General features: G+C 35.2%; 1 protein-coding gene across 3 annotated transcripts in view; it reads right to left on the reverse strand.

The window, feature by feature from the left end:
- The window catches only part of LOC115219233 (protocadherin alpha-3), a 78,239-nt gene extending 66,026 nt beyond the window's left edge, over nucleotides 1–12,213 (reverse strand). For all 3 annotated transcript variants that reach the window (XM_029789374.2, XM_036508626.1, XM_029789375.2), the window contains exon 1: nucleotides 9,755–12,213. In XM_029789374.2, the coding sequence (XP_029645234.1) occupies nucleotides 9,755–12,187 (2,433 nt within the window). In that variant the 5' untranslated portion in view covers nucleotides 12,188–12,213. The remainder of the gene's footprint in view (nucleotides 1–9,754) is intronic.
- Between the last annotated feature and the right edge of the window lie 5,602 nt (nucleotides 12,214–17,815).

Below are 17,815 nucleotides of genomic sequence, written 5' to 3' on the forward strand. Positions count from 1 at the left end.
TACACAATGTTACTACTGGTTGCAGTTGTTAGCTGCCCTTCAGTAGGGGATCAATCTACAGATAGGTGAAGTAGAATACTGAAATTTAAGAGTGCAAAATCAAGGATGCACAGCGACTTGGGCACGACAAGATACCAAGATCTTGTCACACGAAACAACTTCCAAATGATTTGACCAGCAATGTTGCTTGCTGGTGGTAATAGTCGTGCTGAGGGTGGTTGATGAAGACAACAATGATGGTGGTGCTGGTGCTGCTGCTAATCTTTGTGATGATGATGATGCTGTGTGTAGTGATAGTGGTGGGTGGTGGAAACAATAATGCAATAAGGCAATGACAATAATGATGACAATGGGAAAACTGAAGATGACTACATCGAGAGACTGCATGAAAAGTAGCTTATTATTTAGAACCTATCTACGTTTATGTATCCCTCATGAATTAAGGATTTCTGAACCTGACATAAAACCACAAGGTAATAAAACTATCTGTCATTCCAAGGAACTTGCAATGTCAAGATGTCCGTTATCTCCCACACTTGATAATCATATTGATCTCAAGATAAACAAAACAAAACTCAAGTATGCAAATAAACAAATAAATATATTATACCTTATATATATATATATATATGTATATATATATATAGGGAGAGAGAGAGAGACAGACAGACAGACAGTCAGAGTGAGAGAAAGAGTGAGAGACAGAGAGAAAGATTAAGGTATATATATATATATATACACACACACATATGAACATATATTATATATATATATATATATATACACACATATAAACATATATTATATATATATTTAGATAGATAAATATATATATATAGAGAGAGAAAGAGAGATAGATAGATAAATATATGTATATATATGTATGTATATATATATATATATATATATATATTATATATATATATATACATTATATATATATACAAGAATGAACGGCATTATCTTTTAGAATGCTTAAAATTACACTGATGATAAATATGCTGATCCTGTTCCTAAGGCAAGGAGATTCTAGAGCTGATTATAGCCCCACAAGAGACAGAAGAACCTTCATTGACAGTTGCATATCAATATGAAAACTATAATAGTTTCCTATTAAAATACCAATGTTCATGGTATTACATATTTCAGGTTAAATATTTCAAGTCAAAAGTAAAGAACGCTCTAATGCTGTTATATAGCAGCAATCCATTTCTTTGGGGAATTCCTTATATTTTTACTTACAAATTCTCTTCATGCATCCTTTTATTTTAAAATTCTTTGTTGGATCTTAATGTTAGTAATTTGAATATACATAGGAGTGGCTGTGTGGTAAGTAGCTTGCTTACCAACCACATGGTTCCGGGTTCAGTCCCACTGCATGGCACCTTGGGCAAGTGTCTTCTACTATAGCCTCGGGCCGACCAATGCCTTGTGAGTGGATTTGGTAGACGGAAACTGAAAGAAGCCTGTCGTATATATATATATATATATATATATATGTATGTGTGTGTATATGTTTGTGTGTCTGTGTTTGTCCCCCTAGCATTGCTTGACAACTGATGCTGGTGTGTTTATGTCCCCGTCACTTAGCGGTTCGGCAAAAGAGACCAATAGAATAAGTACTGGGCTTACAAGGAATAAGTCCCGGGGTCGATCTGCTCGACTAAAGGCGGTGCTCCAGCATGGTCGCAGTCAAGTGACTGAAACAAGTAAAAGAGAAAAAAGAGAAGGAGATATGTTGACATGGCTGTGTGGGAAGAATGAGACACAGGTGTGGCTGTATGGTAAGAAGTTTGCTTCCCAACTACATGGTCCTGGGTTCAGTCCCACAGCGTGGCACCTTGGACAAGTGTCTTCTACTATAGGCTCAGATCGACAAAACGACTTGTGAATGGATTTGCCAGAAGGAAACTGAAAAGAAGCCCCTCATATATATATGCATGTAGCTATGTATATATATATGTGTGTGAGTCTTTGCATATGTGTTTGTCCCCCATCGTTGACAAGTGGTGTTGGTGTGTTTACATCCCTGTAACTTAGCAGTTTTGCAAAAGAGACCATTAGAATAAGTACCAGATATAGTTACAGGTTCAATCTCACCATGTGGTACCTTGATCAAGTGTCTTCTACAAAAGTCTCAGGCCAGCCAAAGCCTTGTGAGTGAATTTGGTGGAGAAAACTGTAAGAAGCCTGTCATATATTTATATATATATATATATATATATACCCACACACACAAATATAAGTACATACATGCATACGTACATAATAAATCATCATCATCATCATTTAATTTCTGCTTTTCATGCTAGCATGGGTTGGACGATTTGACTGAGGACTGGCGAACCAGATGGGTGCACCAGGCTCCAATCTGATCTGGCAGAGTTAACAGCTGGATGCCCTTCCTAACGCCAACCACTCCGAGAGTTGTGTGGGTGCTTTTACATGCCACCGGCATGAGGGCCAGTCTGGCGGTACTGGCAACAGCCATACTCAAATGGGTTTTTTTACGTGCCACCTGCACAGGAGTCAGTCCAGCAGCACTAGCAATGGCCTTGCTCAAATGCTTTGTTCACATGCCACTGGCACAAGTGCCAGTAAGGCGATGCTGGTAACAATCGCACTCAAATGGTGCTTTTTTTACGTGTCACCGGCACAGAAGCCAGACAGCTGCTCTGGCAGTGATCCCGCTCGGATGGAGCTGTTAGCGCTCCACTGGCACGGGGGCCAGTCATCGAATTTGGTTCATATATATATATATAAATACATACATATATATATATATATTATATATATATATATATATATATATATATATATATATATATATATATATATATATAAATACATACATATATATAATTATATTTATATAATTATATATTAATATAAATTGTTACCCATATGGTTTTATTTAACTCTGGTCACTTGATAAAATCATTAAAATAGTTTTATCTCTAATTATGTATAAATATGTGTGTGTGTGTGTGTGTGTGTGCATGTATGTGTGTGTTTCTACATGTTGTTGTCTTGACATGCGAATGGTTGTAAACAAGGATCACTACCTTACAAGTGGTGTTGTTCATTCTTAGTTTTCCATGAAAACCATGTCTGGCTAGGATGAAATATTATTACTTTCCCTGGAAGCAGGTGAGGGTTGATGACATGAAGGGTATCCGGCTGTAGAAAGTGTGCCTCAACAAATTCTGTCTGACCCATTAAAGCATGGGAAAGTGGACATTAATCCTCTCATTACTGTATTTATTTTGAGAGGCTCAGTGTTTCTCTGAATTATTTTTAGATATAACAAAGAATTTAGTAAAATAACATCGTTATCATTAAGCTAGTGTTAGGAACATAAATTGTGACTAAGGTTTGGTGGAAGATTTTAATTAAAAACTTATGAAAACAAGACATTTGTACTACAGAGCCAGAGCCGGTTACAGCAGGGTTGGTAATGAAAGGGTTAAATGATGGTTGTAGTGGTGAGAACGATGATGATGAGGATGATGAAGATGATGATGAAGATGATGATGAAGGTGATGATGAGGATGATGGAGGAGGGGGATATTCTCATAGCATTTAAGCAGCTTATAGTATAAGGCTAATTCCTGAAGAGATTAACCCTTCAGTTGCTACAGTCATTCATTTTCAGCTGGGTGAACTGGAGCAATTTAAAATGAAATGCCTTGCTCAAGGACACGACCTGCTACCTACTTCAAGAAATGAACCCATGACTTTATGATCATTAGCCACAGAGGCATGCACACCTTCATTGATTCTTGTAACTAAGGGGGGAATAAAACAAAAAAAAATGTATATAACTGGTCCTTATTGACAATCAAAACTAATAAGGGAGCCTCTACATGATTACATGACTTGATAGAAATAACAGCTAAATCCCTGTTAATTTCCTCATGCCATTTAAAACAAGGAAAGAGGAAATGTTGTTATAGATTCTCTTTAAAAGCTGGGTTGGGCCTGGTTGGAATGTTTTTCATCATTGGTCAACTTAATCAACATTAATCTGTGGGCTAAACAACAACAGCTAGGTCTTAATTTACTGACCCTAGAATGAAGGAAAGATATAATTGACTCTGGCCAGCTTTAAGTTCCAAATGAAAATGGACAGTGCTTAATAACAGAAAGGCATTTATTCTGATATTCTGCCAATCTACCCATTTCTCCTGTAACTCTAATTAAGTCAGCAAATGAGAAAAAAATACCGAAATTAAAGGGTTGTCTATTATAAATCTCTGGGTTAAACAGTAAACTTGAATGTGAGAACATCTTTAATTTTCCTTCTTCTATTTATTTGTTTATTTATTTATTTATATATTTACTTTTTTAAAAAAATTTTTGATATTTTCAATCAACGGCATTGGGTTGAAATAAGTAAAAACAACTGATTTAATTAATTGGAAACCTTTAAGAAGTTTATCTAGCCCATTTCATAACTTCAAAGATTAAAGAATTTTGCTTGGGAATATTCTAGTAGGAGCTGGATGCCAAGATATTAAGGAAATCATTATAGGAGCAAGCCAGAAACAGGATATAAAATATAGTTATTGTAATAACCTTTGCCCTTTTGGCCTTCAGCAACATTAATTTAATAATTTCCCCAAAATAAGTTTTAGAATGTTGCTGTTAAGCCTTAGGAGAGAGAATTTCGAGAGGAAGCTACGAAAGCAAGCATTGCAGCAATTAGTTGAGGCCAAGTTAAAAGTGTAACTGTTAATTAGCAAGAAGATAAGTGAAGTTAATTGGGAGCTCTGCCAAACTACAGATCAATGTCTCTATTAGATTAGTCTTGGTATGACAAGGAATGAAATCATTCTTAGAGAAGCTTAAGATTTATTTATCAATAGTTGTAGAATGGCAACTCGGAGAGGCCAAATCGTATCTACTTGGATGGAGGAAAAGGATATAAAGTGTTCTCTAATTCAATACCTGACAGGAATATTTACATGTACAAAGAAAGAATACAAGACTTTGATGCAAACTGGAAGAAGGTTGTCGACCAGTACAGCAATATATAAAAACAGCAGTACAGTACAGTAATGGCATACCAGATCTTAATCCCTGTCCACAAACTTCTTCATTATTCTATTTTATTCTGATTTATTTTTATATCTAGTGTTTACTGAATTATATTGCAGCAGAGTGTTCGCTCAGACCATTTTCTTCTCTTTCCTTTAAATCCTTACCTTGTAATCTTCAACCACTAACACGATAAACATGCCATCGGAATTTAGCCTGAAGTTATTTTTATGGTTCTTTAAGGAAGTACGTTGTGTATGCATAAACGTCTTTTATAGTTTCCTTTTCCATAGAATAATGTGAAAATACTTTTATATTCTTACCATCTATTTAATATTATTTCCAGTAATTTAATTCTGAGATAAGTCTTCAAGCCTGAAGCTTACAGCAAAGTTATTCTTGACAACAGTGACATAAACATTCATGGATGGTGTTATTAAATTACAACGAAGAAATAAAAAAAAAAATGTACAATACATATATAAAAATAACAAAAAAATAACAGAAACAAAATCGTGGAACATTTTAATAATCTGTCACCTTTATTAGGTTGCTTTTCAGGCTAACTGGCTGTATCATTCTTATTAAATTCAATCACAGACAGTCATATTAGCAAGCAAGACAATCACGTAAACATCTAATAGGAAAGGCAACATCCTGATATAATGTATTCAAAGACACTGCTTGAAAGCAAGGTGTAAATATTAAAGACGGTATATGTAATCCTTGAATCAAGAAATCAGTTCAGAATGTGATTGTCAGAAATTCAGCCAGTCAAGAAATTTTAATTAATTAAGATTACACATCTAGTCATGAGACAAAACAAGAGGAAAAAAAAAAAAAATCGTTATCTAGGAGACTTATTCTGGTCAAGAAAAGAAACAACCCTGAATTTAAATTAATTAAAATTAATTAAATATAAAATGTAGTAGAGTTATGAGTCTGATCTTTATTACTTTGGTGACAATATAATTGATTAAAATTTACAGGCTCACTGCGCCAAATATGTTAGTGCTAACTTTACTATTAATGCTTCTTGCAGCAAGAATCTCTGAGTATATTTCTCCAGACATTCTGACAGAACAATACACAAACACACACATACACACTTATACATACACTCATGCACACACATATATACACTCACTCACTCACTCGCACACACTCACGCATGCATGCTGTCTGTGGCAGTGACAACACCTGATTGGCTTCCCACAACTGGCATTGATTGATTCATGATGAACACTCATGGGGGCTAGTTTAGATTGGTTGATGAAGGGAGGGGAATCACTATCTATTATCAAGTGCTAGTAATCCGGAGGGAATGGGAAGTTGTGGCTTTCATGTCTATTTTTTTATGAGGTATTAATGATCCAAACCATGTAGAATTTTTCCAAAACTGAGGTTAGAACTAGTTTATTAACTTAGCATATACATGGTATAACTACTTGATATATATATATATATGTGTGTGTGTGTGTATGTATGTATGTATATATATATATATATATATATATATATACATACATATATATACTAATATATAGTAAAACATACATATGTAGCTATCTATCCACATACATGTGTATGCATATATATATATATATATATATATATATATATACATATACATTTATTCATACACACACACACACACCACACACACACACATATATATATATATATATTTACATATATAATATATATATATATATTATATATATACATATATATTTACATATATATATATATATATATTTACATATATAATATATATATACATTATATATATATATATATATATATATGTATATACATATATATATACATATATTTACATATATATATATATATACATATATTTACATATACACTCACATGCACTTAAATACTTATATAACTTATACACATATATGCATGCATATGTGAATGTATATATATTATATATATATATATATATACACATATTATATATATACGCTGGAATATACACAGGAATGCACTTACACATGCACATACACACACATGTGCACATATACTTTAGTTCCAAGGCATTCAGTATTCTTTTCTCACAGATAACCATCATTTTCTCCAGGAACCAAATTCTATCATGAAGCATCTTAAGCTTTTCTCTAAAATCTATTTTGTATAGTATATTTTTTTTTATCATTTTTTTTTTGTTTTGGTTTTTCTTTCTTTCTTGGTTTTCTCTGAAAGGGTTACTGCATAGAGCTACCTGGAGATTCCTTCAAATTCTTTCATCTTAAGAAGAAGAAAAAAAAACATGACTGTTTTCAAATCTGTGACATCCTCTGACATTTCTTTTATCTGAAGGCAACTACTTCTTGAAGGTGTATGATTTCTTGGGTAACTCTGATATAATCTACTATACTCTGATATATCAGAAACCTCTGTTATAACCTGCTTCTCTGAACCTTCTTAGAAGCATCAGTAATAGCTTTAGCAATATAATGATGTAAAGGATCTGAGTAAGTTAAAAGTAGTAAGCCACCAGTCTATGTGTTTGGGGTTCAAATTTGGCATGGAAATTTTCATTGCTTCTTAGAATGACACATTTAGTTCTTAAACCCTTTTGTTACCATATTTCTAGTGAAATACACAGCCTTTGCTTGATTTAATTTAGAAAATAATGAAAGGTTTTGTAAAATAAGTTTATCATTATTAACCTGGTGTATGGAACATATTGGTTTCAAATTTTGTCACAAGACCAGTGGGTAAGTTGATTACATCGACCCCAGTGTTCAACTGGTACTTACTTTATTGACCACAAAGGATGAAAGGCAAAGTCAACCTCGGTGGAATCTGAACTCAGAACGTAAAGACTAAACATTTTGCCCAGCATGCTAACAATTCTGCCAGTTCACCAGCTTCTGGTCTATGGAACATATTAACACAAAATGTTGATGGAAGGTTTCAGTTTAGATCGCTCTAAAAGAAATGTGTATCATAGAACCAGGAATGATCTCAAACAGGTTAGTATCAAAGTGACTGATCACATGATTGTTCAAAAATCTGTGTTGAGTTTTCCTGTGAAAAGTACCTATGAGAGAGACTGGTGTTCTATTGAAGGGATATATACCTCTCAGTTGCTTAATGTTGAAGAAACCATATTAAACAATAGCCTTATGTTTTCATGAAGAGATGAGATGTTTTAATTAACAGCTCCATTTAAATACAGTGCAACCACGCCAAGCCTTTCAGTAAGGTAACCTTTGTGTTCTGTAACCTATAATAATCTACAACAAAGGCCACTAACTTGCCCTTCGGCAGCGATATTTTGTGTTATTTCATTAATAATATATCATGTATGGCAATTATAAGAACATCTTAATTAAGCACAAAGCCAGATATTTGATGGTGAGGGTGGTGGGGTGGAGGCAAGGATGAATGGGTAAACAGTCAATTACATTGACCCAAGTACTTGACGAGTACTTTATTTTATTGGTCTTGGAAGAATGAAAGGTAAAAAATGTCCTGAGTGAGATTTGAACACAGAACATAAAGTGCTGGAATAATTACTAGAAATAATATTGTCTTAAGCTTTAGCCATTCTGATAACAAATACATCCCTTGTGTTGCTTTTATAGTATTATAGTATATATATTCGTTGTTGTTTTACAGTGAAAGTATATTCAAATTATTTTGCTGTTTGAATCCTAAACGTTGTAGAGCCATATGCTATAATATATATAACATATAAGTCTGAGTTTTATATTGGACCCAGCAGTCATTTAAGATATGTGATACAGACAATTATTGCTGTCTCTATTGCAGATAGTATGCAGATGACTTGTCTATGCACTATATAATTCCAAAAATTTACAGTGTATAATTATTACTCAAAGAGTAATTTATGGTTAATTTTAGGTGTGTACGATTTTAGATTAGTAGTGTAGACAACGCAGCAATATGAAGTATAAAACATAATCTATAGTATATATTTTAAATGATAATATGACCATTTAAAACAGTTAAATAGGAATTAATATACATAATGTTGTGAACTAAAAAATGTTTTAATCTTTTAGAATTACATCATTTATGGAAGAGAAATAATAATTAACTTTAATTACTAATTCTTACTAAGAAAAATAAGGGAAATGACTCCAAAAACTGAAGCTACTAAAAGACTGAAGGGTGGCTGGGCCTGAAGTAGAAAATAGGCCTGATATTTCATAAATATAGAGACAACTAAAGGGAGATGTTTTGGTATTATTAGACCTTCTCAGTGAGATATACTTATACCAATACTTACCGCATCTCCTATAATTCTTGTTGTCATGCATATCAATGTTCAATTTTTAAATAATTGTATTTTGTAGTAATTTCCCATGTATTTTCTTTTTACCAGAATTAGTCATTACAGTCAAAGGTTTTGTTTGTTTTTTTTCTTTTCATACAAATGTTATGTTATTTCGTTAACTATTTTAGGGGCTCACTCAATAAAAAATATATTAATATTCTCTTAATTATAAGATCTTTTTAAGCAGAACATGTCCCTGAGCAATTTTCCCCATTCATTCATTTAAAAATATATATTATAGTTGGTGCTCTACAAGCTACAATACTTTTCATGAAATATATAAGAATAAAAAAAAAAGGACTATGAGAGTAAGTTTACATTAAGATACTAAAAGACATGTCTGCAAAAACATACATTATGGAAGAGAATTTGTCATGAGCAGAAACTTACCTGTGAAGATGGTAAAAGTCCTCTGGCTATACAAGATGATCTCCATTCATTCTGTAATTCACTTCCTGGGTAAAGCTGATTACCCACTTCTGTAGCTTGAATATTTCTACTCCTCTCCCCTTCTGGAGTTCTTGTTATTGTACCAGGATTACTGCTTATTGTACCTGGAGTACTGGCTCTTGAAATTAATAGTCTTTTTTCTTTTTTTATGTGAAGTTTAGGATTGATGTTTTGGTTATGTGAATTTATATTGTTGCATTTTACAATGCACATAGTCACAAAAACAGCAACAGCTACTGCCAGTAAAACTGCGATTACTGCAATTACAATTACCCAGTTTATATCTATCATATCTTCAGACTGTAACTGTACTGTAGTCTGTATTTTTGCTGTCTTATTACTTACAGTCAGTGTTAAAGACAGAGTGGTTGTTGCTGACAGCACTGGGCTGCCACTGTCTTTGACAACTAACAGAAGGTTGTATGACCCGGCATCATTTTGGTAAACTGTGCGAGAGAAAGATAGCACTCCAGCATAAGGGTTGACTGTAAATAAATGTTTGTTATTACCTCCAACTATTTCATATTTTAAAAATGAATTTACATGCCTGTCTCTATCAGATGCTCTGATAACTGTAATGTCATTTTTACTCTGTGGATGGTAGTGGACATCCAGATTAAATGGATTAACACTGGGGAATGTAAAATATGGAGCATTATCATTTTCATCCATTACTTCAACAATAACATTTGCTGTGTTGTTTAGTGAAGGGGAACCATTGTCTTTGACAAAAACCTTAAATTCATAAATATCTTGCTGTTCACGGTCTAACGACTGAATTGTGGAAATGAATCCATTATTTGTGATTTCAAATGGGAAGATCTTTTTCCGATTTCCTGTCAAATAATAAGTCAGTCGACCTCCATCTCCCAAGTCAGGGTCAGTAGCATTAATGAAACCGACTGGAAAGCTTGGTTTTTCATTTTCGTAGGTGAGAAATTTAAAGGTATCTTTCGTGAACTGAGGCTGCACATCATTCACGTCCATCACTTGGATGGAAAACTTTCTTACCGTTTTCAGCGAAGGAGATCCTTTATCTTGACATATGAGTTGAATATCGTAAAATTCTTTGACTTCCCTATCCACTTGTTTTTTCATTATTATTTTATATTCATTCGATCCTAAGTTTAACAATTGGAATTTCTCATGTGTTATTTCACAGTCGACTTCACCGTTCAGTCCGATATCATTGTCAATAACATTGACATATGCAATGAAACTTCCCACTTTTATGCCTTCTGATATTGCAGCAACATTCTCCTTTAAACGAGAAACAAAATTTATTTCAATGGTGGGAGCATTATTCTGTTGGCTGACAATATTCACCAACACCAAAGCAATTGAGCTTAATGGGGGATTTCCACCATCTGTTGCATCTATATATAATTTCAAACTCGATATACGATTTGAAGAAACTTTTCCTCTCAAGAAAACTTCACCACTGTTTTCATCTAATCTGAACTGCTTTTTAGTACCTTCTGATGTTTTGGAACTGAAATGATAAGAAACCTGACTGTTCTTACCATAATCTAAATCTTTTGCGGATAAAATAATAATTGGTACTGATGTTCTGTGTGTGTTTTTAATTGACACGTTATATACCTTATCAGAGAACACTGGAGGGTTGTCATTTACATCTATCACTGATATTTGAACCTTCAAAACACCTTGTCTAGGTGAAACACCACCATCTTTTGCTATAACTTGTAACATGTAAGTATCCTTTATTTCTCGATCGAGACTCTCTTCTAATACAATCCCTAATTCTGATGTTCCAAAACCTCTTTTAGTCACTGAAAGTGTGAACGGTTCATTGAGGTTCTTTTCCAAGACATACGAAACTTGGGAATTACGAAAGCTGACGTCTCGATCGATAGCATTTGGCAAAGACCTCTTCACTCCTTTGCTGTGTTCTTCTGAAAATTCTATGCTGATGCTTTCTTTTGGAAACACTGGATAATTATCATTAACATCTTCGATATATACTTTTATCTTCAAAATCTGCATGAAGGAATCAGCACGATGCACAGCAACTTTGATTATTCTGAAGCATTCTGTGTTGTAGGTACACAGGACCTCGGCATCAATTTTTTCAGTGGTGTATAATTTTCCAGTCTTTGAGACATTAAACAATTGAGCTCTTTCCGATTGCCTCTGTTGTAGTTGATTGAATGTAATTTGACCGTGGTCTTGCAGTGCAACACTATCCATAAGCAAGGAATCTGCTGCAATATTTCCGATGTAAGTACCAGAGTTCTTTTCTTCTTCAACATGGTAAGTCAAATCAACAGAGAAACATCTTTGTAAGAGCAACATAATTATACAAGTTTCAGCTAACATTTCTCTGCTGCTAACTTGCACAACTGACATCATTTTAACTGCTCAGCAAAAGCTCTTTGGCCTGAAAAAAAAAAAACAAGAATAAATAAAATTAGGTATCCTATTAAACTAGTGAATAAATTTCTTTTTAAATGTTTTAAAGCAAGGCAAGTAACTTAAAATTAATAACACTGAATGACACAAAAAAAAACACCAAATAAATTTGATTTCAAATATTTCTTAACTCCACCCATCTAACACCCGTGGACATATTTACAAAGTCAGAAAACAGCACAGTTCCCATGACTTCAGGAAACATTTTTTCACACTAAGAGTTGCTGAAGCATGGAACAAACTGCCGGCATCAGTTGTTAGTTGTCGGAGCACTGCATCCTTCAAAACTTCCATGCTTTCTGAGATTCGCCAACACTACACCTGATTTTCTCCCCTCCATACACATGCAAGCATGTATCTGACTCATACACTGTTTACTTTCCAGGCATTTGTACATTACTGCATATGCTTTATATGCACTTTTGACAAGTTGTGGTGCACCTGAGCACTGTATACAATAATTTCATTATTATTATCATTATAATATAAATGTTTCATGATACGAGGGTGAGTCAGAAAGTAATGCCATTTTGTTTAGGACAAGTATAATTGCCAACACAGGAACATGTATCATACATCAAAATGAAGCTGGTCCTCTGTGGATCACATCCCTACTTATCATAGTCACCATTTCTCTCAATAGCAATGTTCCACCTTCGAATGAGAGCATGTATCCCTGCCCTGTAAAATTCTGCTGACTGTTCTTTGAGCCACTTCTTCACTACAGTTTTCACTTCCTCGTCACTCGACTTTCATCGCTTCGGCCCATGGAAGAGGGTTTGAGGGGCAAACATTATTCCAGTGACGAGGAAGAGAAAACTAGTGAAGAAGTGGCTCAAAGAACAGTCAACAGAATTTTACGAAGGGGAAACATTGCTATTTAGAGAAACGGTATTGAGAAGTAGGGATGTTATCCATAGAGGACCAGCTTCATTTTGATGTATGATACATGTTTATGTGTAGGTAATTATACCTGTCCTAAACAAAATGGCATTACTTTTTGACTCACCTTCGTATTTGCATAAGTATTCAAGTGGAACATCTTGGTGGAAAGGGCTACTCTTGTAGCAGTGAATATTTCATGTTTGGAGATGGATTAAGAAATTTGGTCGAATATTGAACAAAACACATGAAGTATTTACTCTTTTACTTGTTTCAGTCATTTGACTGCGGCCATGCTGGAGCACCGCCTTTAGTCAAGCAAATCGACCCCGGGACTTATTCTTTGTAAGCCCAGTACTTATTCTATCAGTCTCTTTTGCCGAACTGCTAAGTGACGGGGACGTAAACACACCAGCATCGGTTGTCAAGCAATTCTAGGGAGACAAACACACACACACAAACACACACACACATATATATATATACATATATACGACAGGCTTCTTTCAGTTTCCGTCTACCAAATCCACTCACAAGGCATTGGTCGGCCCGGGGCTATAGCAGAAGACATTTGCCCAAGATGCCACGCAGTGGGACTGAACCCGGAACCATGTGGTTAGCAAGCTACTTACCACACAGCCACTCCTGCGCCTATTTAATAACATCTTTTTGCATTGTAATTTTGAATCCTACTCCCAATGTTAACTTTTTCATCCTTCTAAGATCAATAAAATACGTATCAGTCCTATACTGGGGTCAATATGATTGACTGTGCATCTTACTGCATATGTGTGACCTTATACCCCTATTAGAAATCAACATTTTATGTATGATAATGTTGAATTTTTCACTTCTGTCTGAAGACGTTAACTTGCAACTATTCCAGAACATTAATCACATCAGTTTTTTTTTTTTTCTGGTCTTGGCAGAACTGCAAAGACTGTGTATACAGGCTAAAACCAACAAGAAAACTTCTTTAAATGAATATAAAATAAAGATATTTTTGATAAACATAAAATAAAGATATTTTAAAATAAATATAAAATTCAGAAAATATTTTTAAATAAATATAAAATGTAGAAATGTGTTTGCTTGAATTTTCTGGAAAACTACTATTTGTAGCAAATTCAAGAGTTCACCATGTGTATTCTTTTGCATCCTCCTCCACTATTAAATGAATACTGGGAGAGTATTCTTACAATTTCCACATATACTCCTTTACTCCTTTACTTGTTTCTGTCATTTGACTGCGGCCATGCTAGAGCACCACCTTTAGTCGAGCAAATCAAACCCAGGACTTATTCTTTGTAAGCCTAGTACCTATTCTATCAGTCTCTTTTGCTGAACCGCTAAGTTACGGGGGACGTAAACACACCAGCATCGGTTGTCAAGAATGTTGGGGGGGGGGAAACAAATACATACACACACACACATATATATACATATCATCATCATCATCATCATCATCGTTTAACGTCCGCTTTCCATGCTAGCATGGGTTGGACGGTTCAACTGGGGTCTGGGGAGCCCGAAGGCTGCACCAGGCCAGTCAGATCTGGCAGTGTTTCTACAGCTGGATGCCCTTCCTAACGCCAACCACTCCGAGAGTGTAGTGGGTGATTTTATGTGCCACCGACACAGGTGCCAGACGAGGCTGGCGAACGGCCACGCTCGGATGGTGTTTTTATGTGCCACCGACACAGGTGCCAGACGAGGCTGGCAGACGGCCACGCTCGGATAGTGTTTTTATGTGCCACCGACACAGGTGCCAGACGAGGCTGGCAGACGGCCACGCTCGGACGGTGTTTGTTACGTGCCCACAGCACGGAGGCCAGTCGATGCGGTACTGGCTACGGTCCCGTTCGGATGGTTTTCTTATGTGCCACCAGCACTGGTACCACAAGGATACAAATTCCATTGATGTTCATCTATTTTGATTTGGTTTGACTTGATTCGATTTGACTTTGATTTGACTTGCCTCAACAGGTCTTCACAAGTGTCACAAGCAGGAAGGTATGCACAGGCGGACTGACTACGTCCCAGGTAGGGGCCACGGTTATGGCTTCACTAGTCTTGCCGGGTCTTCTCACGCACAGCATACTTCCATAGGTCTCGGTCTCTGGTCATTTCCATGGTGAGACCTAATGTTCGAAGGTCGTGCTTCACCACCTCATCCCAGGTTTTCCTGGGTCTACCTCTTCCATATATATATATATATATATATATATATATATATACATATATACGACGGGCTTCTTTCATTTTCCATCTACCACTCACAAGGCTTTGGTTGGCCCGAGGCTATAGTAGAAGACACTTGCCCAAGGTGTCACGCAGTGGGAGTGAACCCGGAACCATGTGGTTGGTAAGCGCAAGCTACTTACCACATGGCCACTCCTGTACCTATGAGCTAAACAAACAATAAACAACCAGCATTGTAAGTGATAATGAATTTCCTATAATTCATTCTGTATATTTCCTCTTCAAACACTCATCACACGAAAACAACAAACTAATATTTCTTTTGCAATTCTGTAAAGTTCTCCCTAATACCCAGTCAACAGGCGCAGGAGTGGCTGTGTGGTAAGTAGCTTGCTAACCAACCACATGGTTCCGGGTTCAGTCCCACTGCGTGGCATCTTGGGCAAGTGTCTTCTGCTATAGCCCCGGGTCGACCAATGCCTTGTGAGTGGATTTGGTAGACGGAAACTGAAAGAAGCCTGTCGTATGTATGTATATATATATGTGTCTGTGTTTGTCCCCCTAGCATTGCTTGACAACCGATGCCGGTGTGTTTACGTCCTCGTCACTTAGCGGTTCGGCAAAAGAGACCGATAGAATAAGTACTGGGCTTACAAAGAATAAGTCACGGGATCGATTTGCTCGACTAAAGGCGGTGCTCCAGCATAGCCGCATTCACATGACTGAAACAAGTAAAAGAGAAACAGATGTTCTAACAGAGACATTTTGCTTATCAAGTTTTATTTAACTTAACAAACTGAACAAAACAATCTGCTTCTAAACAACTTCCATCTAGCATTGATCAATCTTGTCTTCTCTCGGATTAGACATAATATCTTTGTAGAATATATTAATGTTTGCAGCTAAACAAATTTATGGTTCTTTATCAAATTTAAATCCTTGCATAAAATACGTTTTTCTTTTGAGTGGTTCTCTTGTGTGGCTTCTTAAAGAGATGAGACTACAATGTTATGAGATATTACAAAAGTCATTTAGATACAAGTTATATCAGAGGTAATCTTTATATATAAAAGTGAGGTTGTGTGCTGTCTGTCTCCTACGATTTAGATTCCTAACTACTCCCACATTTTGCGGTGCAGTTTAACCAAAAGCGGGTATCTTATAGTCGTGATTCATATCGAGCCCTTCTGGGTATTAGCGCACGTCTATGATGAGTCTACGATTTAAAACAAAATTTACCATCATTTTTTCACATTTTTAATGCATTTTTTTGCTATCATATACGGGAAGTAACTCTCTAAAAATGCTTATATAGTTATCTCCCTTACAAACCCGAGCAGCGCCAGGCGATACTGCTAGTCTTTATATATAAAAGTAAGGTTGTGTGCTGTCTGTCTCCTACGATTTAGATTCCTAACTACTCCCACATTTTGCAGTGCAGTTTAACCAAAAGCGGGTATCTTATAGTCGTGATTCATATCGAGCCCTTCTGGGTATTAGCGCACATCTACGATGAGTCTACGATTTTAAAAAGAATTTACCATCAATTTTTCCCATTTTTAATGCATTTTTGGCATATATAAGGGAAGTAACTCACTAAAAATTTATTATTAAATCTCAGAACGTAAAAAGCTACAGTAATACAGTAATGCCTTTGTGGTTAGCCATATTGTGGTTAGCCATCATTTTTTCACATTTTTAATGCATTTTTTTGCTATTATATACGGGAAGTAACTCTCTAAAAATGCTTATATAGTTATTTCCCTTACAAACCCGAGCAACGCCGGGCGATACTGCTAGTATGAAGATAAAAATTCAAGCTAACCAAAGTACAAGACTCTCCTACAAAATAGAGACAAATTGTCTTTCTGTAGTAAAACTGTTCCGTACCTTGTTGTAGTCCCTTATGCTGATCATTATTGGCAAGCAATAAACCAATCATTGGCTTGCTGGTGATTTCTAACCAATAATTTTGGCTTACCAATTAAGTAATAATTATATGAATTATTTCATTAATCAAAATAATTAACACCTTCATATTGTTGGTGCAGGCATGGCTGTGTGATTAAAATCTTGCTTCCAGATTCAATCCCACTACATGGCACCTTGGAAAAGTGTCTTCTATAATATACAATTGGTGCAGGCTGACCAAAACCTTGGGAGTGGATTTGGTGTGCAGAAACTGAAAGAAGCCTGTTGTATACATACATATATATATATATATATATATATATATATATATATATATATATATAGAGAGAGAGAGAGAGAGAGAGAGAGAGAGAGATGTATATATATATATATACATATATATACATACATATATATATATATATATATACATATATATACATACATATATATATATATTTTTTGCTAAAATGTCTTATTGACGAGTTTTGCTTTTTTCACTTTCCTGAGGATAAGATTGCATTGTTTATACCATTTATTCTTTTGAATAGTATCAGTGGAATTTTCAAAGCA

Source organism: Octopus sinensis, linkage group LG14 (genome assembly GCF_006345805.1).
Source record: "Octopus sinensis linkage group LG14, ASM634580v1, whole genome shotgun sequence".
Classification (NCBI taxonomy): Eukaryota; Metazoa; Mollusca; class Cephalopoda; order Octopoda; family Octopodidae; genus Octopus; species Octopus sinensis.